Below are 25,140 nucleotides of genomic sequence, written 5' to 3'. Positions count from 1 at the left end.
CTATCTTTTTCAAAGGATTCAGTGCTCTCCAGCCTCCTCAGGAACAGACCTCAGGACCAGGCGGCGAATGCAGCGTCCCCGTGACTAGGTCGCGCCAGCAGCATCCACGCGTCTAGGCCGCCCCTGAAGCCTCCACGTCTCTCCAGCTACACCGGTGGTCGGCCTCTGCTGACCAGTTGATCCGGTTGTCTCGGCACCAGTTGTAGCGTGATGAATTCTGCGTTGTGTCTGGTGTGAGGTGGACGTAGACACTCAGACAATGGTACCCATTTGGTGGTTGTTTATTTGGCAATCCTGTTAATCAAAACAGCACGTACACAACACATGGCGGCGTTAGCGACCGTCATCAAAGTGCACTCCACCTCTTGCTCTCGTCCTCAACAAACACAAAGAGAGCGCGCACGCGCACATTTAAAACAGCGCGCCGTCTACAGTCACGACCATTAGATACATTTAGCTCAGTGCAAGTTAGCTTCAGCAAAAACATACAAAACAATATGAAATAAAAGACAGTGTGTAAGCATTAATTAAACCAAAATACAAAACCAACGGTTCATACCTGTTAATCAAAACAGCACGTACACAACACATGGCGGCGTTAGCGACCGTCATCAAAGTGCACTCCACCTGATATTACCAAACAGAATACTGAGTTAGTACACGAACGTACTATGGCTGTTTTACACAGGGCGAATTAATGTCATTACACAACAGGGTATTTCAGTACCAAAACCAAAACCTAAATCAGTTTTACAATTTATACAAAGCAGTTAAATCCAATATTAGATAAACGGAAGCGCATACCTCTTGCTCTCGTCCTCAACAAACACAAAGAGAGCGAGCACTTCCGTCAGCGTGTGTCTCGTCAACAAACCGGCGAAACCATTTTATACATTAGTTGAACGTATTTACAATACAACAGATATTCAATGGAAAGATATCCTATCTTCTCTAAACCCATTATAAAAGACCCAAAAGGGATTTCGTTTGGAGAATTGGTAACTCAATGTGAGGAAATTAATATGAAGTAATAATCAAGACACCCCTCCATAACACTAAAGTGGGCTCGGTCCACTTTGTTCCACTTTGTTCCTTCAAAGTAAGAGTGTTTCCGTTTTGACCTACTTATTTAAGATAAAGTATAACAGTTTCTGTCCATGATTCTAGCATAACAACTTCACTCTGCTACACACACACACACACACACACACACACACACACACACACACACACACACACACACACACACACACACACACACACACAACTGGACAGAAAAATACTCCTTTCTCTACCTTGAAAAGAACGTGAAGATTCTTGGGTCTTGCCCCCTCAACCTACTACACTACAGCATGGCAATAAAATACACAATAGAATACAATACACAAAAACACAATAAAAACCAGCATAATGATGTATGAAAAAGTGCAACCGTAGAATACTGTAAAGTACTTAAAATACATAAAATATAAATACATACAATAAAATATGAATTATTATAGTTTTCATGAGTCTGATGGCTTCTGCAAAAGAAGATCCTACAAAAACCTTCAGGTATGATCCCGAGATGGCACAGACGTTACTCCGTGACTTCCTGTCAGACCATTCCCCCTCGTTACGCGCACAGCAGCACACTGTGGAATGTGACGCTCTTAAGGGTAGAGTTGTGTTTGTGGAATAAGGGAACACATCTGCAACTGGGTCAGTGAGCCAGCCCTTTTCAGTTCTACTACAATGATCACCCACCCCGACACACACAAATCCATTCAGGATACAAACTACGCAGCTATCAGAGTAACAGAGTAAAGTAGCCTGCTCCTTTGACATTTCGGGGCACACTTCTCCTGTCGCCGTCTCTCTGTGTGGTTCACTTCAGGATAGTGCCTCTCTAGTTCTATCCATTACCTTGCGCTGTAGGGACCGTGTACTTCCACTGGGGTGGGGTTGGGTGTGGGGTGTGGGGGGTACAGGGTACATTGCCATGGTTGCTGCTCCTCACAGGAGACATGAGTCACAGCGGCAGGGCGGAGCTACAGCCCTGCGACAAGTTACACACACAGCGAATGGTTTTCTCAGGTTCCACGACTGGGGAAACAACATCTCCTCACCTCGTGTTATTATTCAGTGTGTGTGTGCGTGTGCGTGCGTGCGTGTGTGTGTGTGTGTGTGTGTGCGTGTGTGTGTGTGCGTGTGTGTGTGTGTCTGTGTGTGTGCGTGCGTGTGTGTGTGCGTGTGCGTGTGTGTGTGTGTCTGTGTGTGTGCGTGCGTGCGTGCGTGTGTCTGTGTGTGTGTGTGTGTGTCTGTGTGTGTGTGTGCGTGCGTGTGCGTGCATGCATGTGTGTGTGTGGAAGACTGCACGTGTGTTGGTGAGTACGGGTCATGTGTCTGTGTCTCAGTTTAGTTCCCTCCCGGACGACGGCCACTAGTGACTATGCAAGAAAAGCAGGAAGTGAATATTTGTGTATTTTCTACCGGTATGTCCTCGACGTGGCTCGCCTCCATGCTTGGACCAAACAGGTACAACGTGTCCCAATGCCTTTTGCGACTCTATAGTGCCGTCGCTCCAGTGTTTTTCCAGCGGGTCCCATGGTCTCTCCCCCTCGTCTAGGTGGAGGCCTTGCACACGCGTCCGGGCCGGACAGGAGCGGTAAAAGAAGGGGGAGGTGAGGGGTGCTGTCTCTCTCTGCAGGGCAACTGTTGCTGCTGTGCTGAGAAGGATAAGGAGGAGGAGGCCTGGGGCCACTAGGGCCCCTGTGCCAGGGGGAGGTGAGGGGTGCTGTCTCTCTCTGCAGGGCAACTGTTGCTGCTGTGCTGAGAAGGATAAGGAGGAGGAGGCCTGGGGCCACTAGGGCCCCTGTGCCAGGGGGAGGTGAGGGGTGCTGTCTCTCTCTGCAGGGCAACTGTTGCTGCTGTGCTGAGAAGGATAAGGAGGAGGAGGCCTGGGGCCACTAGGGCCCCTGTGCCAGGGGGAGGTGAGGGGTGCTGTCTCTCTCTGCAGGGCAACTGTTGCTGCTGTGCTGAGAAGGATAAGGAGGAGGAGGCCTGTGCCAGGCCCAGGCGACTGGGCGGGGTGTTTATCAGGCCTGCTTGCGGTGATAAATGCCTTGGCTTGAGATGGTGGGGCGGGGGCCGGTTACACTGGAGGGCGGCGATACAATATTATAGAGGCTGGAATGACCCAGTGATTGTGGGTCGAGTCGACCCACTGGGCAGATTAGAGAGAGAGAGGAGATGTGTCTCCACCAGGAGAATGCATATGAAAATTAGCAAGACCGGAGCAGTGTGTTACAAACAGCTTTGACGCGCTGCTAACATGCCGGACAATTGTATCCTTCATGGGTCTGTGTGTGTCTGCATGTGTGTGTGTGTGTGTGTCTAGCTGCTAATGTGAGTGTGAACTGGGATGCTCACATAATGTCTAGGTAAACCCCTTGCTAAATCTCTAGCTCTCCCTGTGCTGTTCCCCCCTCCCCCTCTCCCTCCTCCCCCTCTCTGTGAGCGTAGTCTGGGCGCGCAGCCAAGTAGAGTGTGTTTTTTGAATGAATACCTGATGCGGCTGGCTGGGGGAGGAGCTGTGTCAGTGGAGTACTGAGAGAGAGAGAGAGAGAGAGAGAGAGGGGAGGGAGAGAGGGAAGCAGGGAGAGCTGGCAGTCTGGTGGCCTTGCATAACACACGTTGGTGGAGCAGCGTTGCACGCAGGACTTCATGTGAGCTTCAGCGGAGGGGAACTTCCTTTAACGTCGGCCCCGTTGCTGGGGCAGATTGTGAGACGGAGCGGCGGTGTAGCGGGACACACGGAGCCCGGAGGAGGAAGGCTGGACCGGAGCTGAGCAGAGGGAAGCAGCCACTGGCTCCCAGCGAACAGAGAGCGAGAGAGAGAGAGAGAGAGCAACACAAACACAAAGAAGAGATTCAGGAAGAGGAGTCCCAGGGAACACGACTCCAGCACACACACACACACACCAGCACGAGCAGGAAGAAGCTGTGGCCATGCTCTGCAAACAGGGGAGAGACTGGTGAGCTATTCTTAGCACTCTGGCCATAGGGAGTGTATGTTTTCTTTGTGATGTGTGGGCATAGTAGTATTTTCTCCCCCCTTCTTCCTCTCCCACTCATACCCTCATCATCACTGTCATTCTAAAGCCCCCCCCCCCCCGGAGGCTACAGTCATCACAACATCTGTCCATCTCCGAATCATAGTAGTGAGAAGAACGAGACCATTAATCCTGCTTACTACTGGTGGAGATGCGTGATGTTCACAGATAGGGCTGCTGCTGTGTACTATATAGTATCTCTGCTTGTGTGTGTGAGCAGGGCAGGATGATTGAGCAGTGATGCAGAACTCTTGTCTGGAGTCATTTGTGAAGAAGACAAACAGCCTGAGCTCTCTGCCTGTTCTTGGTGTCTGCCTCAGTCTGCCGCACGAGCGACCCGCCTCTTAAAGGGACAGGCGCCGGCATCGTAGAGAGAGAGAGGCGGGGGGGGGGCTGGAAAATGGCTCATTTGGGCATTAGAGAGAGGAAAATGCATTGTACAGATCCGTCTGTGGTAAAGGAACGAGGTTTGTTAGTGAACAAGGTGAGATCCTATTTATTGCATACTTATGTATGATGAATTGAAAATGGGGGACCCTGGTGTAAACAAGACGAAAGTCTTTCTCTGGTCTGCATCCCCTTAACAATTGTATGTATTGAGATGTACTGTACTGTACCCATTCTGCAATCTGTTAATAAACTTTTCAATCAATCAATCAATATGCATTATTTGAAGATTTACACATAGGACGTTACCTCCCATTCAGTGTCACACAGGAACTCTGGCTTGCTAATGTTTTTGTTCTGTTTATAGCCTTTTTTTTTTTTTTTTTTTTTTACTGTATAATGGTATTAATTATGTTTACCGGTCTGATGTGTACAATCCGAGGCAGAGCAGTTTGCGTACTATGTCCGTCATCGGACTTTCATTCTTGATAACAATCAAAGTGCAGAATTTGTCCCGTTTGAGTTTGCTTTATTTTGGAACAGGGGCAATCCTTAAGCATAATCCTGATCTACTGTCGCTAGACAAATCGGTAAATCATGTTGCCTACGGGTTTCCCCAGGCTGGCTCTGTTGCAGGGCTGCCGTTAGTGTGGGGCGTGGGATCACTGTGAGGGGTTAGCAGCTGTGGGGAAATGAGAGGACTAGCTGTCCGGAGACGGGAGCAGCTAGAGGCAGAGGTGTGAGAGGACCAGGGGGGCCCCTCACCTGGACACTACGGAGATCTATATATAGGGAGGTGTAGTGGTTACGTCATTACTGTTTCCCCGCACGGTCCACCCCTCTTGAAATCGCAATGTATTTCCAATGGACCCATTTTTAAATCGTCTCGTTTAAAACAAATAAAGCGTGAACATTGACAATCTATAGCTCAACATGAAAAAAAATCGAAATTAATCGTAAAAGTAGCAAAATAACAACGTTTATGTTTTCGTCCACTGACAAACTACACTTAACTTTGGCGCCGCTGGCTGACGTCACCACAGCCTAGACGACACCTGGCTTTAGTCACCCTGACCCAACACACACGAGTGCTCTGATGAACCATGTTACCATATTTGTATTTATAATTTAAATCGTATATAACGCTAAGTCACTGCATATTATATCACTGTAAATACTAATGTAAATCATTGTTTCGTTGTACATTATTGTTTTTCACGCAACGTTAGTAGCCAAGTGTGACCGGTGTAAATGGTTCTGCGTTGTGCAAGGGACAGCCAGGACTCCACTTTGTTGAACACCAGGTTTATTTCTTTCTCTCAGCCTGTACAATTGAGCAAACAAACGCACAGGTTGAGTCAGCAACGGTGCTCTAAGGCCGTGCAACAGTGGCCTTTCTGTCTCATCAACATGACAAGAGAGCGTAACGTAGGGCTGGGCGATAATGACCAAAAACGTTATCGCGATAAAATTATTAAATTATTTTCATATAACTCGATATAGATAATTATCGTCGATATAATGTCTGTCAAGTTTAATTAACTTATTATGCCCGGCGCCGATACGCGGGCTGACTTGTTTTGCTGCTGTGAATGTCTCGAGAGTCGAGTTGATGTCGTCATCAGTCCGCGCACGTTAGCAGTTAGCCAAAGCAAGCGGAGTATCTCATGAGACAATGTACTAAAAAATTACCCTAAAATACTCTGTTCCGCCCAATTCATTGCAACGACGTCCACCGTATACCCCACACTACTATAACAGTTACCCTCAGAATTCAAAACACACACCAACTCTGCAGGTAACCTGTGAAATAGCGCCGTGCAAGCTAATTAGCCATAGCCAGCCTCGTTTCCGAGCGGAGTATTTCATGACAATGTACTAAAAAATGACCCTAAAATACTCTGTTCCGCCCAATTCATTGCAACAACATCCACCGTATACCCCACACTACTATAACAGTTACCCTCAGAATTCAAAACGCACACCAACTCGGCAGGTAACCTGTGAAATAGCGCCGTGCAAGCTAATTAGCCATAGCCAGCCTTGTTTACTGAGTCCTACCTCCGCGCCTCCTTCCGGGTCTCCTTCCGCTATCGGCCATCTCCTTCACTGATTGGTTGTTAGTGCGTGTGCTCATATCCAAGCTTGGAAAATCGATATATCGAAACTTTGCGACCACGTTTCATGTTTATTTCGAGGAAATAATTTATCACGATATAGTTATCGTTATCGTTTTATCGCCCAGCCCTAGCGTAACGTTATATATACAGAATTTCTTTATACAATTTGACTGATCTGAATTTCTACATTTCACTGTCTTCGCTCATTTAAAATATTCCACAACACATGCAAGTGACACGGATTGCAAACCTTTTTACACTCACCGAAACATCTCATGCTGGCCCTGACCGATCCGGTAAGCTCTGCATACAAAACCTCCTCTACATTCCTCGATTTAAAATGGTTCTCTCCTTTTTTTTTTTTTAATCTACTTTTTCTCCCCATTTTCTATTTTTCTCCCTTCCCCAATTTCGTATTGTCCAATTCTACCCTCCCCTGTCTCGAACGCTGTTAGGCCATGCCTCCCACAAGCCGGCTGCAATGTGGACGAAGCCTTGCATCACGTGTCCCCTCCGGTACTCGAGGAGGCAGCCGTCGCATCTTTTCACCTGCACAGCGCGATCTCTCAGCGGTGAGGGTCTGCGTGGGAGGGACACGCCGCCCCCGCCGCTTCCTGATTCTACTGCGCAGGCGCACCAACCGACCTGTAGGAGTCGCTGTCCACAACATCCGATCCCCACCCACCAGCTTCCCACCCCCTAATACCAATTGTATTAGTATGAACGACCAGCCAAGCTGGTAGCAACGCCGAGAGCTGGGCTCGAACCCAGCATCTCCTGCGTTGGTGGCGAGCGTCTTGCCCACTGCGCCACCTAGCCGCCCTGGTTCTCTCCTCTTTGTATACTTTTGTCCTCACCAACAAAGTATGCTGCCAGGGAACTTATGGACACGATAGTAGACATTGCGAACGTCTAGTTACGTTTAGCTAGGTAACGTTAGCTATGGGTAAAGTTAACGTTAACGTTCGTTAGCTTAGTATCAGTGCAACTGGCCGTGACGTGTATTAGGCGACAGCACTGAACGACAGGCGCTCTACTGGTAAGTGTAGTTCTTTTTTAATGACATTAATAACATTATAACTACCTTTTTTCAACCAAAAATGCTTAAACAATGTTAGTGCTAGAAGGGAACTCAATTTGTGCAAAAATAGAAAGCTTGCCAATGTTCATGAGGCAGAATTATTACAATAGCCGATAATACATTTTCCCAATGATAAATCCCTATACGGGTGGACCTCGCGGGAAACTAAAGTGACGTCAGACTACACCTCCCTATAGGGGCCCCTCACCTGGAGACCACAGAGATCTATAGGGGCCCCTCACCTGGAGACCACAGAGATCTATAGGGCCCCTCACCTGGAGACCACAGAGGTCTATAGGGGCCCCTCACCTGGAGACCACAGGGATCTATAGGGGCCCCTCACCTGGAGACCACAGAGATCTATAGGGGCCCCTCACCTGGAGACCACAGAGATCTATAGGGGCCCCTCACCTGGAGACCACAGAGATCTATAGGGCCCCTCACCTGGAGACCACAGAGGTCTATAGGGGCCCCTCACCTGGAGACCACAGGGATCTATAGGGGCCCCTCACCTGGAGACCACAGAGATCTATAGGGGCCACTCACCTGGAGACCACAGAGATCTATAGGGGCCGCTCACCTGGAGACCACAGAGATCTATAGGGGCCCCTCACCTGGAGACCACAGAGATCTATAGGGGCCCCTCACCTGGAGACCACAGAGATCTATAGGGGCCCCTCACCTGGAGACCACAGAGATCTATAGGGGCCCCTCACCTGGAGACCACAGGGATCTATAGGGGCCCCTCACCTGGAGACCACAGAGATCTATAGGGGCCACTCACCTGGAGACCACAGAGATCTATAGGGGCCCCTCACCTGGAGACCACAGAGATCTATAGGGGCCCCTCACCTGGAGACAACAGAGATCTATAGGGGCCCCTCACCTGGAGACCACAGAGAGAAAGCTGAATGAAAATCCGATCTGTGCTCATCCGAGCATGAAAACAACACGCCACTACAAAACGCTCGCCTATTTCTGTGGCCAGAGCTGCTTTTGAGTGGCAGTATAAAAGAGGTTCACAGGATGAGGTCACTCTATCATTCTGTCTGAGCGGAGTGCTAGTCAAAAGCCCAGTGTTGATGATGAATGGCACGGAACAGAGTGTAGCCTCTTCTGTTGTCATCCTTCCGCAGAGGTGACGGTCTCGGGCCAAGGAACTGATAATATAGACTGACTGGCTGGCTGGCCGAACGACCGAGGGAGCCTCCCATACTTGTCGGCGCTCTTACGTGACGTGTTTTTTGAAAGCTCTCCATTGTCCTCCCGTTAGTATCACACAAAGGTGCGTATTCGTCGCGTTCAGTGTTGTTCTAATAATAGGCTCTGTGGTGGAAAATCTAAAGTCCCGGTGGCCGGTGAGCTCTCCACGCTCTCTCTCCCGGGCGGCGTGACCATGTGTGGAGGACGGTTGTCGCGGCAACTGTCCCCAGGTGGTCTGCGAGTGCTTGGCCAGCGTTGGAAGCTGGAGAGGCGTGTGTTTTCCACTTGTCACGCAGCGTGCTGCTGATGATGGACACATCACGTATGTTCAGTGCACAGTAGGTGACGGTGTGTTGGTGCGTTGAAACTGGGGCACGCCGGCTTTTGTTTTCCCTGACGATACAGTATAACCGCAGCTGTTGTGGTGTGCTCCCCTACAGGTGATGTCATGGCTTTCGGCGTTGTAACAGTGTTGTCACAGTGTTGCCGGGTTGCCATGGCGTTGCTGCGTGGTGTAAACTGTGTGGCAGTGTAGCTGTGTTGCTGATCGGGGATCTCTCGGGGAGGCGGGGGCTACGGCGCGCCGATGCTGCAGGCGCCACTCAATGTGGGTCAGGAGAAGCAGCCCTCTCTCTTCTCCTCCCCATACTCCCTTTCTTCCTCCTCTTCTTAATCTCTCTTCTCCGCATCCCCATCCTCCCTCTTCCTCCTGTTCTTAATCTCCCTCTCTTTCTTCCCTCTCCTCTCACTCTCCTTCTCCTTCTATTCATCCTTTGCCGTTTCAGTAGCTACCGTCCCGCTTCGCCTCTATTTGCTGTCTCTCTCTCTCCCTCGCGCGCGCATTCTCGCTCGCTCTCTCTCTCTCTCTCCTCCCCCCCTTGCCTCCCCCCCTTGCTCTCTTTCCACCTCCACTGCACTTCTCTCTTTTGTTACCTCTCTGGTTAATCTACCAGGCTGTGTGGTTTAGATAAATTGCATGGGAGGCTTTGCTGCTTCTGTGCCTTCGGTACGCGGTGGTGACCTTGTCAAGGTCACAGCAGTGTGGATGGAGAGGGTATACAAAGAGACTGACGAAGGTCTCCTCTCATGTTTTCCTCTCTCTCTCTCTCTCTCTGTCTTTATGTAACATGCATGGTCGGCCACCCGACATAGTGAACCTTTTTGTAGCGTGAAAAAAAAACATTTTCCTAACCCTCCCAAATGGAATGTCACAGGGAGCGATGAATGAACGGACGGACGTGTGTGTGTGTGTGTGTGTCTCATACTCTCCGTCACCGTGGTGCCTCTAAGCTAATGAACAGAGTGAGAGCCTCGTGCGCCTGAACCTCAGATAAGCGGTCGGTAGGGAATGGTCAAGCGGGGAGAAAGGAAAAGAAACAAGAGGAAAAAAGAGAGGTAGAAAGCGACCGGGAGCGGGCGAATGTGTGAGATGTGTGTTTCTGTGTTTGTATGTCAGTGAGTGCACGTGTTCTTGCATGTTTCGAGGTGTGTGTGTGTGTGTGTGTGTGTGCGTGTGTGCGCGCGCATCCGTGAGTCTGCATGTCAAACGTTGATAGTGGCTGATGGCTGCTCTGCCCGCGCCCTGTTGACACAGTCTGCCTCGTAACCCACGTTCTACTCTCGTCGGTTCCATCCACAGCCCCAGTGACCTCCTCCTCCTCATAGTAGGCTGGGAAATAAAAAGAGCTTTATAATGAAAAGCTCATCTCTGTTATTCAACCTCGGCCTTAAAGGGATATTTCATTTGAGTAGAATGTGTCAAGTTTCAGCAGTTGTTGTCTCTCATCTTAAAAGATATCTGCGTGGATGCAGAATCCGTAGGCGAGGGACGGGATCGGAAGTGTTCTGGTTTCCTTTTGTAATCATGAGTGCGGTTGACCGGTCACGCTCTGAGCGGGGATGGTGCCGTGCCGATTTCTACAGGGTCATGCTTTGGCTGCGCGCAGGTAACACAGAGGCGGAACACATCGGTCGAAATGCCGCTTGATTGATTGATTGATTTATTGAAAACTTTTTTAACAGATTGCAGAATGGGTACAAATACAATACAGTACGGCTCAATTGTGGGGATGCAGACCAGAAAAAGACTTTCGTCCTGTGGGTCCCCCATTTTCAATTCATCGGGACATTTATGACCTACGTGACATACGGATATACAGTACTGTTTATGAGAGAGATCATAAAAAAAAATATATACATTTGAGGGGGAAGAAATCTGGGTTGAACTGAACATGATTTGTGGAGCTCCCTCTGGTGTTGTGGAATTCACTGACCTTTGGGAAGTATTTCGACATGTGTACATGGGTACCTTGGTCGTGTAGTGTATCTTGTAGACCAGGCCCATTGCAAGTTGCTGTACTAGTCTGTCGTCTACTCTAAGCCATCCTAGGTTGTCAAAGTGGGCAGGGGTGAGGTGGGTTCTAGGAGTAAGGTCAAGCAGTAGTCTGACCAGTTTGTTTTGTGATGTTTATAGTCTTGTTTTTAGGGCCTTTGAGGTGCTTTGGTACCATGAGGTGCAAGCATAGTCGTAGTACCCTTGAATGAGTGCTCCTGTTAGAGTCTTCAAGGGTATTCTTGTTTACCAGAGAGGAGATCCGGTACAAGAATCTTGTTCGTTGGTTGACTTTTTTGATTGGTTCCCATTTTGTCACAGGAAAGATTTGCCTCTAGGATGGAGCCCAGGTAGGTAATTTCATCTTGCATCTGAAACACCTACAAAAAGTATTGCTGTTTGTGTTTTGTGTGGAGAAACGTTTGACTTGTGTAGTAAAAGCAAACAATTGCTTTCAAAGTCGGATTACACAATTGGCTTTGAAATAATTACAGGAGTTGGTTGCTAATCGCATTGTAAACAATTACCGGTGCACGGAAGAGGAAGTCTTGGCCCAGATATTTGGAATCAGAAGCCAGCAGCTACACCGGAAGCGCCAAAACATTGGCTGTTTCCTCCAGAGGTTTAATCATTGTCAGTAAAAAAAAAAGAAGATGATAGCTGATGGGTTCAGAGATTTGCATCTATCTAATTCTAAAGTCATCTACAAGTAAGCTAGCGACCACTGCTGTCCTCGTCGTCTGCTGTCAACACCACCATTCCTCCCAGGTGTCTAGCTCCTCATTCACTTCCATACATTTTGGGGACCTAGTCTAAATATCATACTTCTGAAGTATAAACAAACTGTTGCTGCTGTGCAGATTTGATACAACAAACGGACCACTCTGATCCAAAGATACATGGCATTTGATGTGTCTTTTGAGGTTTATTACCTTTGAAAAAGAAAAAGCGGATCCTGTCTGTTTGTTCTAGGTTTGAGTGTGCTGTTGTAGGGCTGTCTTAAATACTTTGAAGCTTCGAAGCTTCGTTCGATGGGCATGGGATTCGAATATGAAAATAAAATTTGATTATAATAAAAAAAAAATATTAATATTTATTTTGAATTTTTTGCTAAATCAACTCTGCCTCGTTGTTAATTACAACAAGCAATGCTGTTTGTTATTTAAGATGAGGTCGGACTCGGCACTGACAGATTTGTGTTCATTGTGCTGTTTTTATAAAGCCTCAAATGACGGCTTACAATATTTCATGAAAGCAAAGTGTTTCGTTTGTCTAAGATTTTAAAGGTTTAAACTCTACAGCACTGACAAAGTTGAACAAAGTGCTGTACAAGTCACACAACATAAAAAAAAATATTAAAAAAAAATATATATAATTTTATTTTTTTTATATTTACATTTTGTTTAATTTTTATTTTATTTCGAAGCTTCGAATTAAAATCTAATTTCGGCCCCGAAGCTTCGAATTCCAAAAGAAAATTCGAAGGTCAGCCCTGTGTGCCTTGCCTGACATAGAATGTTTGGGGAGTGGTTACCATGGTTACCTGCTCCCTTGCTGGAAGAACGATTCCAAACATTCAGTTAAAAAAAATAAACCAGTACCTGACAGAAAAATATATTGGAGAATAATATTACTGTATTGTTTGCTTATACTTCAGAATTATGATATTTAGACATGGTCCTCAAAATGTATAGAAGTTAATCAGGAGCTTGACACCTGGTTGCTGGTTCTTGATTCAATATGTACTGCTATGCTTTGCTTGCGTCATATCACAGCTGGGCAAATTAACATTGAAACCCACAACACCCAAATTAACTTTAGATCTCCCGCCGGGTGACATTATGTCATGTCATTTTATATTACTTACTCCGAAGCATTTTATATTACCTAAACATTTTATTTACCCCAAAGTTGTTGAAATGGTCCTGAACTTCTCAAAATGTCATTGGAGAGTCTTTCTGTTCACTGGGTGCCGTCATGATGAATCTAATGTGACTTGGAGTGAAAATAAATATAGATGCCCCCAGTAAACAGACTGAAACTTTGAGAAGTTGGACCATTTCAACAACTTCGGTGTCAGTGTTTGACAAATAAGTGGCCCAGATTTAATGTTTAGGTTAATATAAAATGCTTCTGAGTAAGTATGATATGATATGCCATTGCCCGGGAGATCTAAAGTTAATTTCAGTCTATGTTAATTTTCCCGGCTGATATGAAGCGACCAAAGCGCAGCGGATATACTGTACAGTTGGGGAAACAGCAAGACACCTTGGATGTGCTGTGATCTACAGGGTCAACAGTGGCCGCTAGCTTACTTGTACTGTAGATGGCATTTACATTTAGTCATTTTAGCTGACGCTTTTACCCCAAAGCGACTTTACAAATTCTCATTGTTGTTAAACAGTCATACAAATTATGTCTAGATAGAGGTAAGCCTGCTAAGTTCTACCGAAGTGAAATATCCCTTTAAGGCCACTTCCCACGAAAACAAACTATCAGAGGACATGCTGCCCCATTTCCCCATTGTATCCCTTGGACTTGGACATATCATTTGACACGGGGTAAATAGGAGGAGAAGCGGTTGCAATCTTTTTTAGAAAGCTACACTGATGGCAACAAGAAGAGAGCCTCGTGCTGCGTCTGTTACACTGTGTTGACGAAGTGAAATACATTTCAAGCCACTTTGCTTTTTTTTCCAGATGTACGTAACCCACTCACTCCCGAGTTCCTGTTGGAGGGTGTAGTGGTGTGAGGCGTTGCCGCCGGGGTGTTAGAGGAGAGACAAAAACACAACCTCCTCAGAGACTGCTGTTGGTTCACTCCTGTTATCTCGGTCTCTCTGCTCTCTGTCCTGGAGCTTGATAACATGGAGTATGATAACAGCCAGCAACAGCGGCACAATTACTAACACACGCACCCGCGGACACACACGTACCCAGAAGCATACACGCACACACAGTACGCAAACTTAAGTATCTGACCTGTTAATTTGAACACACACACACACACACACACACACACACACAGAAGAGTACTGCAACACGTGTGGAGCCTTCCCGACATTATGGAAATCATGGCACAAGAAACAATGCAGTGTATATTTTCATCTCTCGTTGATTCATGGCATATTATACAATGTTGATCCTGGAGGGGAAATAAAAAAAACAGTCGTTGGAGAAACATGCATGCAGAACGGCCTCGTCGTTGAGCTTGGTGAACATTTAGGAGCGTTCAAAAGCAGGATTTATTTTTTTAAGAGTGGGTTTGAGCTATTTTGCACTAGAATTAATAGCCCTGTGGTAGCATTTTACAAGAACCACACTGGGAATAACACAGTGGTACAGTCTGCGTTCACTGTGCCAAGTGCTCGCATGCACCCAGCATAATTAATTTTAATTGAAAGTTGATATTTATACATTATACAATGTTTGTTTGCCTAGAGCCAGAGCACGGCCTGTGTTTCTGATCTGAGCATCTCTCTCTCTGCCTGCAGATTTCTACGGATGCCGTAGAAGCGGGGAGGTCATTCAGACATGATTCCTCATGAAGTCCATGGAGCTCATTCATTGGGCCGGCATGTCTCCATCCTCTCTACCCTGAGAGCTGGAGCCATCCACCAGTGAACACCGACGGAGCCTGAACCACACGGCACGGCAGGAAGGCTGGCCCCCGGACCTGATCACTGACTGGAAGAGAGAGAGAGAGAGAGAGAGAGAGACACACACACACACACACACACACACACACACACACACACACACACACACACACACACACACACACACACACAGAGGGATAGGAGCGGAGCAATCACCAGGGAGCAATAATCCACATCTACACCATGAAATCCAACCAGGAGCGGAGTAATGGATGCCTGCCGCCTAAGAAGCGTGAGATGCTGGCTCTGGAGCAGAGGCCTGTGGTTGTGGCAGCAGCACCAGCAGCTGCATTAGTAGCCGATAGCCCCCACACTGAGAACCTGGCATGGCTGGCTAGCGTGGCCAGCGAACGCTGCAGATTCCGAGACACGGAGAGCCCCAGGTGTCCGGTCTCCTCCTCTTCCTCCTTCTCCTCTGCCTCTTTCTCCTCTTCCTCCTTCTCCTCTTCTTCCTCCTCCTCTCCTGCCACCCCTCTGTCCACCGTGCCCCTGGCCTCTCTTCCTGCTGTGTACCCCACCGCCCTGCCCCAGCAGAGTGGGACTATCCAGTACGCCCAGCTGGGCCCCAACGTCCAGTTCATCAGCTCCGGGCCCTACGCCGGCTACATCTCCTCTCACATCATCCCCGCCAACCACCACCACCACTCCGCCCACAACAGCTCCGGTGCCACAGGCCAGCGCCACCCCCAGCTGGACGGCTACACCACTGCGCTCATCTCCCCCGGCCACAAGGGGGAGCACCAGTTCCAGATCGGCCTGTCTCCCGCAGACCTGGCCGCCGTGTCTCTGTCCAACTCCGCCCAGGTCACCGGCCAGTACATCCACCTGGACGGCAGCGCCGCTCTGACTGACTCCCACCTCCAGCTCCACGCCCACCCCACCGTCCTCCCCCACACCCTCACCCTCGGCCCCTCCCAGCTGGTGGTGCAGTACACAGACAGTTCGGCTGGTAAGAAGGTGGACGGGCATAGCAAGGGGTTTTTGAACGGGGAATTGGAGGTCGTCAAACACACTAAAGTCTGTCAGCCAGTGAACCATCATCAGCAGGTTCAGAGCTATGAAGCCAGACATATCCTCCTCCCCGCGGAATACACTCAGAACCCCTCGGGGCTCCAGACCTCCTTGGTCCTGGTGGCCCAGCCCAACAGTGGAGCTGACTCTGACCACCATAACAAGGTCTCCCTGTTGCAGACCGAGAAGGGAGGCATCTGCCTGGGGAAGCCAGTCTCCAGAGCCTCCTCCTTCAGTTCCCTCTCCTCCACAGAGGCCCTCAAGTCCTCCACCCAGCACACGGTCATCCAGACGACCCTGTCGCACGAGGAGCTGCCTGCCAACCTCTATTCCTCCACACAGCCACCCATCATCGGCTACATCGCCAGTGCGGGACACCCGCACGCCGTCAGCTACCACGCCACACTGCCCCAGCACCTGGTCATCCCCAGTGGCCAGTCCCTACTCATCCCCGTCAGCGCCACCACCAGCGCCACCGCCATCCCCCATATATCCACCGCCATGCCCCACGCTTACCTGGCCACGGCCCTGTCCAAGTGTGAGGTGCTGGGTTCAGAGGGACACCAGCCACACCCTGCCGTCTCACAGGCTCCTGTGCTGTCCATCCTGCCCCCGCACCCAGCTCCTGCAGTGGTGGCACCGCCCTACCCTGCTACAGCCCCTACCCCTGCTGCTGCAGCCCCTGCTCCCGCCCCCCACGCCCAGATCTCCATCCAGGCCTCCCCTTCTCCCTCCTCTTCCGCCTCCCCTGCGACGCTCCCTCCGTTCTTCATGCGCGGCTCCATCATCCAGCTGGCGGACGGGGAGCTGAAGCGCGTGGAGGACCTGAAGACGGAGGACTTCATCCAGAGCGCCGAGATCAGCAGCGAGCTGAAGATCGACTCCAGCACCGTGGAGAGGATCGACGGCGGCCAGACGCCCAACGCCGTGGTCATACAGTTTGCTGTCGGAGAGCTCAAAGCCCAGGTAAAATCAGTCAGAATCACGGATAAGAGAGAAAGAAGTGTGATGTTATTATTATGGGAGAGTGAGCAATTAATTAGTTAACATGGAATGACTTGACTTAAGAATGAGGTGCAATTACCCATATGTACCGTGGTAGTACTGTAGGCTATATATGGGTAGCAATTGTTCACATGTACACACTGCAATTTCTAGGATACAATACACTACATGAATAACAAGTTAAGACTGCCTCTCTATCTCTTTCTCACTCACTCTCTCCCTCACCCTCATCAATAATCCGTTGAAGATTCATTTGAAAGTGTGATTAAGTGAGAGAATGTGATTTTAATGACATTTTGGTCCTCCTGTTGATAACACCCGGTGAGCAGCCAGTTGGATTACAGGCGATGTCTGTACAGAGAGCGGACCAGGCTGACTGTCTCTCTCTCCGTGTGTTCCTCAAGGTGTGCGTCGAGGTGCTGCTGGAGTATCCCTTCTTCGTGTTCGGCCAGGGATGGTCCTCCTGCTGCCCGGACCGGACCACGCAGCTGTTCGAGCTGTCCTGCGCCAAGCTGTGTGTGGGCGACGTGTGCGTGTCGCTGACCCTGAGGGGCCTGAGGAACGGCTCTGTGACCAGCAGCCAGGCTCTGGAGACCAAGCTGAGGACCAGCCACAACTCCTCCTCCTCCTCCTCCTCCTGCCCCCCCCACGGCACGGAGCCCGCCGTGAGGAATAGTACCGGTCCACACGCTGCAGGCAGCAACAGTGGGCTCCTGATGAAAGCGGCGGCCGGTTCGGACAGGCTCGAGAGGGGCCAGGCTACCGGACCGGGACCGGGGGAGGCGGCGGTCTACGGAGGAGCGAGGGCCGCCTCTGACACGCCGCCCCCCGCCTCAGCCGGTGGACTCGCGGGACGGGGGCCGGTAAAAGCGGACATGCCCCCTCCTCCCTCCAGCACACAGACTGGAGACCCGGACAGACCCGCGGGTCGTAAAAGACGCTGGTCCGCCCCGGAGAGAGACCAGACGGAGAGGGCCGAGGAGGAGCCCCCCCTGACTCTCCCCAAGCCCTCCTTCATCGTGCAGGAGGTTAAACTCAGCATGGAGGGGCGGGCCAGTACGGGGAAGTAAAGGGCCAGTACGGGGAAGTAAAGGGCCAGTACGGGGAATTAAAGGTGCTTTGACAACAACAAAAAAACTAAAGAGTAGACTTATGAAAAGACGATAAGAAAGTGAAAATCACCTGTTTTGGTTGGTGTCATTGTTTATTCCCTTCTATTTTCTCTATATCCCGACTACTGTAATTATAGGCAGAGTTTACACAGTATTTACATGTTTGGTTCCGTATAGGCCTGCTATCTACAGCAGCGCAGTACAGTAGAGCACCTTCATTATGTGGTGTCACACCCGAGATTTGTGCAATCAACGCTGAAAGCAAGCAAGTGTGTGTGTGAATGTCGAGTATGAATGAACGGGACGACCAGACAATCGAGAAGACGTCCGACTTCTTGTGACACCAATTATAAGCTGGATCCCCCCCCCCCCCCCCTGTGTGTTTTGTTGTGGCATAACATGTTAGATAACAGACCCAATAATTATCCGAACCACTTATCACATGAACAAGCACAGACCCCCCCCCCCCCCAACCCAGCTCGTAGTAGTATCTGTATCTGGGTAAAACACATTTGGCTTCCCATGTGTCCCTCATGCTATTTGTTTACTTGGCGCAGCCTGGCCCTAGGAGTCGTATAGCACAAGGTTGGACGAGAGATACACCACTAGCCACAGATCAGAGCAGCTGTGGTGTCGGATGTCCTGTGCATGTCATGATATGAATGTTTATTTAATTTTTTTCTTTAAACAGACTCATTTACATATCATCACAGATGTTTTAGTTCATTTTATTACTTCATTGTGTAGCAGATGGTCTTATACCACTTGTGTGTGTGTGGGTGGTGTTAGTGGGGGCTATCAGAAGGAGCACAGGTGTCTGTGTAGCGAGTGGGAGGAGCCTTCCAGTGACATCACAGTGACCAGAGCACGTGCTTAGCCTGGGGGGGGGAAAAGGCCTGAATGTACTTCACCGTGACATTGTCCTCAAATACTGACCTACAAAGTTATGCATGTGATATATTTGTTATACCAATAAATAAAAAAGTAGCCTATATTATATGCTGAGAGATTGATACAGATGATGTTACGATATTTGGGTCACAGCACATACAGACATTTGGTGTGTTGCTTTGATGGAGGCCCTATGCCTTACTTTGACGTTATGTGTCGAGTCTCAATGAGAGGATGGGATGACAATTCCCCCCGGATGTGGCCCCTGTTTGGCCCTTCGCCACAAAAATGAACTATAGTAAAGCTATAGCGTTCCTGTGGCTTATGTCCACACACGCCAATACTACAGTCAATCACTATGGCATTTCTATGGTAAATCTTTTAGTGATTTACTATAAATGTCTATAATATTCCACTACAGAAATACTTGTGAATCACGACTGTATTTCTGTGGTGCATACTGTATATTGGTGTGTATGAAAAACAAGAGGGATACTATTGTTTACATTTTTTTTTTATACTATCATTAATTTCCAGGTGGGCTGCTGGCCGTGTGCAGTATTTAAAATCTATACTGAAGTGGAAAAGCCGCAGCCCCAATAGCTTTGAATTTATTCTTCTTTATTTATAGTCAAAGCTCATCCTAGAATATATTGGGACATCAATTCCACAAATGTCTATTTTGTTACCTTCATCTCGAGCACATCACAAAATAGTTCTGAACTGATCAAAACATGTTTCCTCCCTGCCCTGTGGCCGCCTTTTTTATAGCCCACAAAAGAAGATGGCCGCCGGGTGAACCAATCTTATATGGCGTATTTAGCAACACATGATTGGGTCCATATGAGAGCACACTGCTCCGAGACATTTAATAATAACAAATACAACAATTCAACCTCACTTATTGGAACCCGCAACCTTTTATATAGATGTCACACGGTCACATAATGAACATGCATGATAAATACATTGATGGACTATTATGCCTAAGTGAGGTTGTCCTTAATCATTGTATTTATCACACGATTCCATTACTCCTAATTCGTTATGTTACCTGTGATGTAACGAGCACACCCGAGGAAGACCAGAAGTGAGGTGTCTGTATTGTATTTGTACGTGAACATTCTTATTTCCACGATTACGTAATGTCTCGGAGCGGTATGCTGTTGCACGGATTTGAATAATTTTTAGCTTTTCCGAGTTCATACAACTATACTCTCATCAACACATGGTTTGGTCTCTGCCTGAACACTCCCTGAGAATTCCAATATGTTATTTCCATGGTCTAGGAAGCAGCTTCTGGCTTTCTACGTAAAAACATCACGAATTAAGAGTTTTAAGGACACTCGCTTTTGGATTTGGGAGAGGGTTGTTCATGTTCAATACTATTTTTGGACTATGGTCTTAGACCATTAGAGTAACATGTATGAATTTTGAAATGGGGCGTAGTACCCCTTTTTAAAGGCTATTTCATTAACAGCGTGTCCTTAAAGTGTATTTCCTTGCTATGCGTCTCGGTCCATACCAAGAAATACTTTAGTTGAAAAAGTTAATGAAACGACTCTGTCTCTGTTCTAGTAGTGGATAAAGTGTAACTTTCTTAGAGTATAGCCCAAATAAATATTTTACAGTTCATACTCAGGAATGATTTGTATGCATCCGTTTGTGAGTAAGGGAGGTATTCACTCTGTGTGTGTCTGTCTGTGTGTGTGCATGTGCGTCTAACCCAGCAGAACTTTTCAGAACCATTCGATGGGAGTGGTGGTTCTAAGCGAAGGAGGTTCTTTCCTCAAGTCCTACAGCAGATAAATATGAGAGGAATCAACAGAGACGTCATAATAAAACATATTCCTCATTGTTGCTCATCGTGCAGGGGTTGGGAACAACAGGGTGGAAATTAATCCCAATCTGACATAAAAGCAAAATGGCCACTGTGTGATTATGGTCAATGAGGCACAGAATCCGATCACACATTAATCACACTTTCAAATAAATCTTCAACGGATTATTAATAATCACCATCATATGAGGGAGCGAGAGAGAGTGGTGAGAGAAAGATAGAGAGAGGCGGTCTTAACTTGTGTTATTCATGTACAGTGTATTGTATCCTAGAAATTGCACAGTGTGTATAGATACATGTGAACAATTACTACCCATGTATAGCCTACTACAGTACATATGGGTGATTGCGCCTCCTTCTTAAGTCATTCCATGAGCTCACTGATTTAATATGGTCCTACTATGATTTCTGTCAGTTCTAATTTTGACTTAATGTACATGAATGTGTTGGAATGTTTTTCTTTTTTTTGACAGCATCTATATAATTATTCAAATTGATTTTACTTGCACATTGTAATCTGTAACATAATTGTTAATACCTGCAGTTTTTCATGATAGCCATGCATTTGTATATATAGAGAAAATCAGACTCTTGAACTCATCAAAGAGGTCTATTGTTTACCCAGAATGTTGTTAAAGGGGCACTTCACCAAAATAAACTACACAATTTATTCTGCACATAATCTCACACATATAGGCTCTAAACAGTTTTGCACACATTAGTTTGGTTTGACAGTTAAGGAGTTTGAATATCTCCTCCTGAATCACGCTGAATCAATGAAATGATGTAGATGAAAGAATTGAGATAAGAGGATTGCAATAGGGATTGCTATTTTTTCATCTACATTCTATTGAGCTCTAATTTACACAACACAGGGATTCAGTGTCCTCTGATGACATCACCTGTGGCCATAGTCAAACTCATTAACTCTCAATAACTGTCAGACTAAATGTGTGCAAAACTGTTTAGATGGGATACGTGTGAGATTATGAGCAAAATAAATCGGCGTTGTTTTTCGGTGAAGTGTACGTTTCACTGCTAAGGTTGAACACTGCTCACAGACTGTTCTACCCCAACCTTTTAACCTTCACCCCAACTAAGTGTGTTCTGATGATCTTTGATGTTACAAAATATTACAGTTTCTCTTGTGTTTTATAATTTCCATTATTCAGATAGACCCTTCTTTCGGAAAGATACATGCAGTCACAATATACGAGTGGGATGAATGCTTATTGTATGTTAGCCCTATAAATAAACCTGTTGGAACAGGCTACTGTGTTTTTGTCAATCGATGTGTTAAAGGGATGATTATCGTTGTCTCAAGTGATATTTAGACGGCTTTAAGAGTCGTCTAGGAACCGTATAAAAGGGGAATGTGTCGTTTGGTTCTACGGTAAATGGCGGTAAATTATGGTAAACGCTACGCAAAAAGCGAAATGTAGCCAGATGCTACAGACGCTAATGCTAAGTGAATGGGAGTTATAGGGGCCATTGTATCGTAGGGGCTGAAGAGTAATTTCAATATACATAAAAGAAAGCTGAAATATAGACGGAATAGCACTTTGACCTGTGAGGTTGGTGTGAGAGTGTATGAGGGTGTATGATAGATGATATTTTGAAGAATTGTACAGCATGTTTGAGAGAAACGTACATATGTACATATACTGTAGCCAAAGTCTTCCATGAGAAGGACATGACCCTCTTGCCATTGAACAGGGAGGGTACATTACATTTTGGGTAAACACTGACATTCCATAACCCCGCGAGGACATCAGAGTTATTTTTGTGAAGTAAAAACAGAAAAGTGTGAGGCTGAGGCATCTTTGGCACTGGAGTTTTATTTCAAATATTCATGTACATTGATCTTGCATCATACAATATGTTGGCTCCTCGTTCACATAACACTCTCATCTGCACCAGCGCAAACAACTGTGAAATTATGGATGTGAAATACAATTACAAAAGACTTTGTAATTGGGGGTCTGTTTGCTGGATACATCTCAAATCAGACGTGTCCTGTACAAAGTATACTGTATGTATTCAAAATGTTCCCTTATTTCAATGGTGTTGAGGATTGCTAGCAAGAACCTGTTGTATCCTTTCTTCAAATGTCTGACTTTACATTTGATCACATCTCTTCATAGAAATAAAGAGTATATACAAATATATCGTCTGATTACTGGTCTGTCTGCAAGAGAAGGTACAGCTTGGAGTGCACTCACTTTGTTTAAAGGCCCAATCTGTAATTTATTTTACCACAGGAATTTTGGCTGCATGCACATGTATATTATTTTCCTACCTTTATAACTCATCATAACTCAAATATATTTAGCCAATGTTTACAAACAAATGTAAACAAAACTTGGACAGCATTAAAGTTTATGGCGTTGCGAGCATCCACAATTTGAAGTATTTCCAAATGCAACAGACCTTTAGGGTGGGGCGGGAGGTAGATTTGATTGACATCCCAAAGTACCCGCCCATTGGAGGACGTTGGTTCAAAAATCGAAATGTACTGGATATAATTTGGGGTGTTGGCAGAGTGACACAACTCAAGGATTAGGTACTTTTTCCAGGAATAGAAAACAACAGATTTCTTTGGATTAAAATAAAAAGGAAATAATTTTTGTGACTTTTTGGCACATAGTGAAATTAGTGATAAATAGATGAGAACTTAGGTGCAGACAAAGTCTGTACATTTCTTTTTTTTTATCTTTAAAACTTTAGTTAGGTTTAGTTGGCACTGTAGAGCACTGTAGACTAGCCTAGTATCAAGAGATCACCAAATCAAGTTAAGAATTAAAACATCTCTCCGATTCCATAGTTTGGCTTTCAGCGGTGAATGAATGAATGAATGAAAACTTTATTTAACAGATTGCAGAATGGGTACAATACAGTACGGCTCAATACACACAATTGTTAAGGGGATGCAGACCAGAGAAAGACGTTTGTCTTGTTTACATCAGGGTCCCCCATTTTCAATTCATATTGACATTTATGACATACACAACATACATGACATTTATGGCATAGGGACATACAGGTATTTAGTACTGATACATTTGTGACATAAACAGTATTCAAATATACAGTACTGTTACTCATAGATCCTGACAGAGTATATACATATGATGGGGAGGGGACTGTACATTAGGAGGGGGTGGGTGGGTGGGAGAGAAATATACATACGGTGGGGAGGAGACTGTACATTTGGAGGGGGTGGGTGGGTGGGGGAGGAGACTGTACATTTGGAGGGGGTGGGTGGGTGGGGGAGAAATATACATCCGGCGGGGAGAGAACATGCGGTGGGGAGGAGACTGTCTATTAGGAGGGGGTGGGGGGTTTGGACATTTACGGTGGCCAGTTTCGAATTGCAGCCTCCCGTAGGTGCTCTTTAAGAGCGGTTTTGAATGTGGGTAGGGATTCACATTCCTTTACAGCTTTGGGTAGGGCGTTCCACATTGATGTGGCATAATTGCGAAACGTGTTTAGTCCCTTGTTTGAGCCGAATCTGGGTTTAACATGATTTGTTGAGCTTCCTCTGGTGTTGTGGTCGTGGTATTCACTGACCTTTGGGAAGTATTTTGACATGTACATGGGTACCTTAGTCGTATAGTAGTATAGTGAGGTGAACTCCTCATTTACATTTGTATTACAGATTGCACCTTTTTTTATTTTTATTTTTTTTTATCTTTCTTCCCCTCCTTTTTTCCCGATTTTTTTCCCATCCCACCCTTCCTGGTTGTTGCGTACTTTCCCCTACTGTTGGTCCGGGAGACCGGAGACTGTCACATGCTTTCCTCCGACGCATGTGCAGCCTGGGGCAGGCCAACCTGGCCGCGCAGGTTCTCACCGGGGAGAGTGTAGCGTGTGGGAGGCCACACTATCTCTCCTTAGTTCCAACCCTTGCTGAGCAGGCGCCCCGACCGAACTGTAGGGGTCGCTGTCCACAACGCCCAGGACCCACCCTTCAGCTTTCCCACCCCCTGATACAGCCAATTGTATCAGTGTGAGAGGCCAGCCAAGCTGATAGCAACGCCGGGAGCTGGATTCGAACAGGCGAATCCAGTGTCTCCCGGTGTTGGTGACGAACGTAATCTCTGTGCGCCACCTGCCCCCCCAGATTGCACCTTTAAGCACCATAGTTTATGCGCAACATATATTGATCACATGACACCAGCAATTTCTATTGAATTGCCATTCTTCAAGCGAAAACATAGCTTTGTGTGTGTCACTGAAATTCCGTTGATAGGTAACAGTTTGGACCCAAGTGTATTTCTTGTCAACTATTAGATTAGCAAACATTGCAACAGGAAATAAACCTGGGTCTGTTTAGAATGTTTATGTTGTCAAGATGAAACAGTTAATATCTGTTTGTGTGTGTGTGTTTATTCAGTGGGGTACTA

General features: G+C 47.0%; 1 protein-coding gene across 2 annotated transcripts; it reads left to right on the top strand.

Annotated features, from left to right (window-relative positions):
* The first annotated feature begins 2,547 nt into the window (after positions 1-2,547).
* On the top strand, positions 2,548-23,093 carry LOC311246311 (ataxin-1-like). 2 transcript variants are annotated; one of them, XM_084336461.1, is made up of 3 exons: positions 2,548-2,663; positions 14,711-16,852; positions 17,296-23,093. In XM_084336461.1, the coding sequence occupies exons 2-3, from the start codon at positions 15,059-15,061 to the stop codon at positions 17,959-17,961; spliced, it is 2,460 nt and encodes an 819-aa protein (XP_084192587.1). In that variant the 5' UTR covers positions 2,548-2,663; positions 14,711-15,058; the 3' UTR covers positions 17,962-23,093. The 2 variants fall into 2 exon arrangements, with proteins under 2 accessions (XP_084192587.1, XP_084192586.1); XM_084336460.1 differs by lacking the exon at positions 2,548-2,663 and adding an exon at positions 3,647-4,016.
* The last annotated feature ends 2,047 nt before the right edge of the window (positions 23,094-25,140 follow it).

The sequence above is a fragment of the Notolepis coatsorum genome, assembly GCF_963971535.1.
Source record: "Notolepis coatsorum genome assembly, chromosome: 19".
NCBI classification, from domain to species: domain Eukaryota; kingdom Metazoa; phylum Chordata; class Actinopteri; order Aulopiformes; family Paralepididae; genus Notolepis; species Notolepis coatsorum.
The sequence above is the reverse complement of the archived record's forward strand: the minus strand, read 5'-3'. Positions and strand labels throughout refer to the sequence as shown.

Excerpts from the sequence above, each read along its gene's own strand:
- LOC311246311 (XM_084336461.1), top strand. The coding sequence starts at position 15,059 with ATGAAATCCAACCAGGAGCGGAGTAATGGATGCCTGCCGCCTAAGAAG. Across the intron at positions 16,853-17,295 it reads TCGGAGAGCTCAAAGCCCAG|GTGTGCGTCGAGGTGCTGCT; the intron begins GTAAAATCAGTC and ends GTGTTCCTCAAG.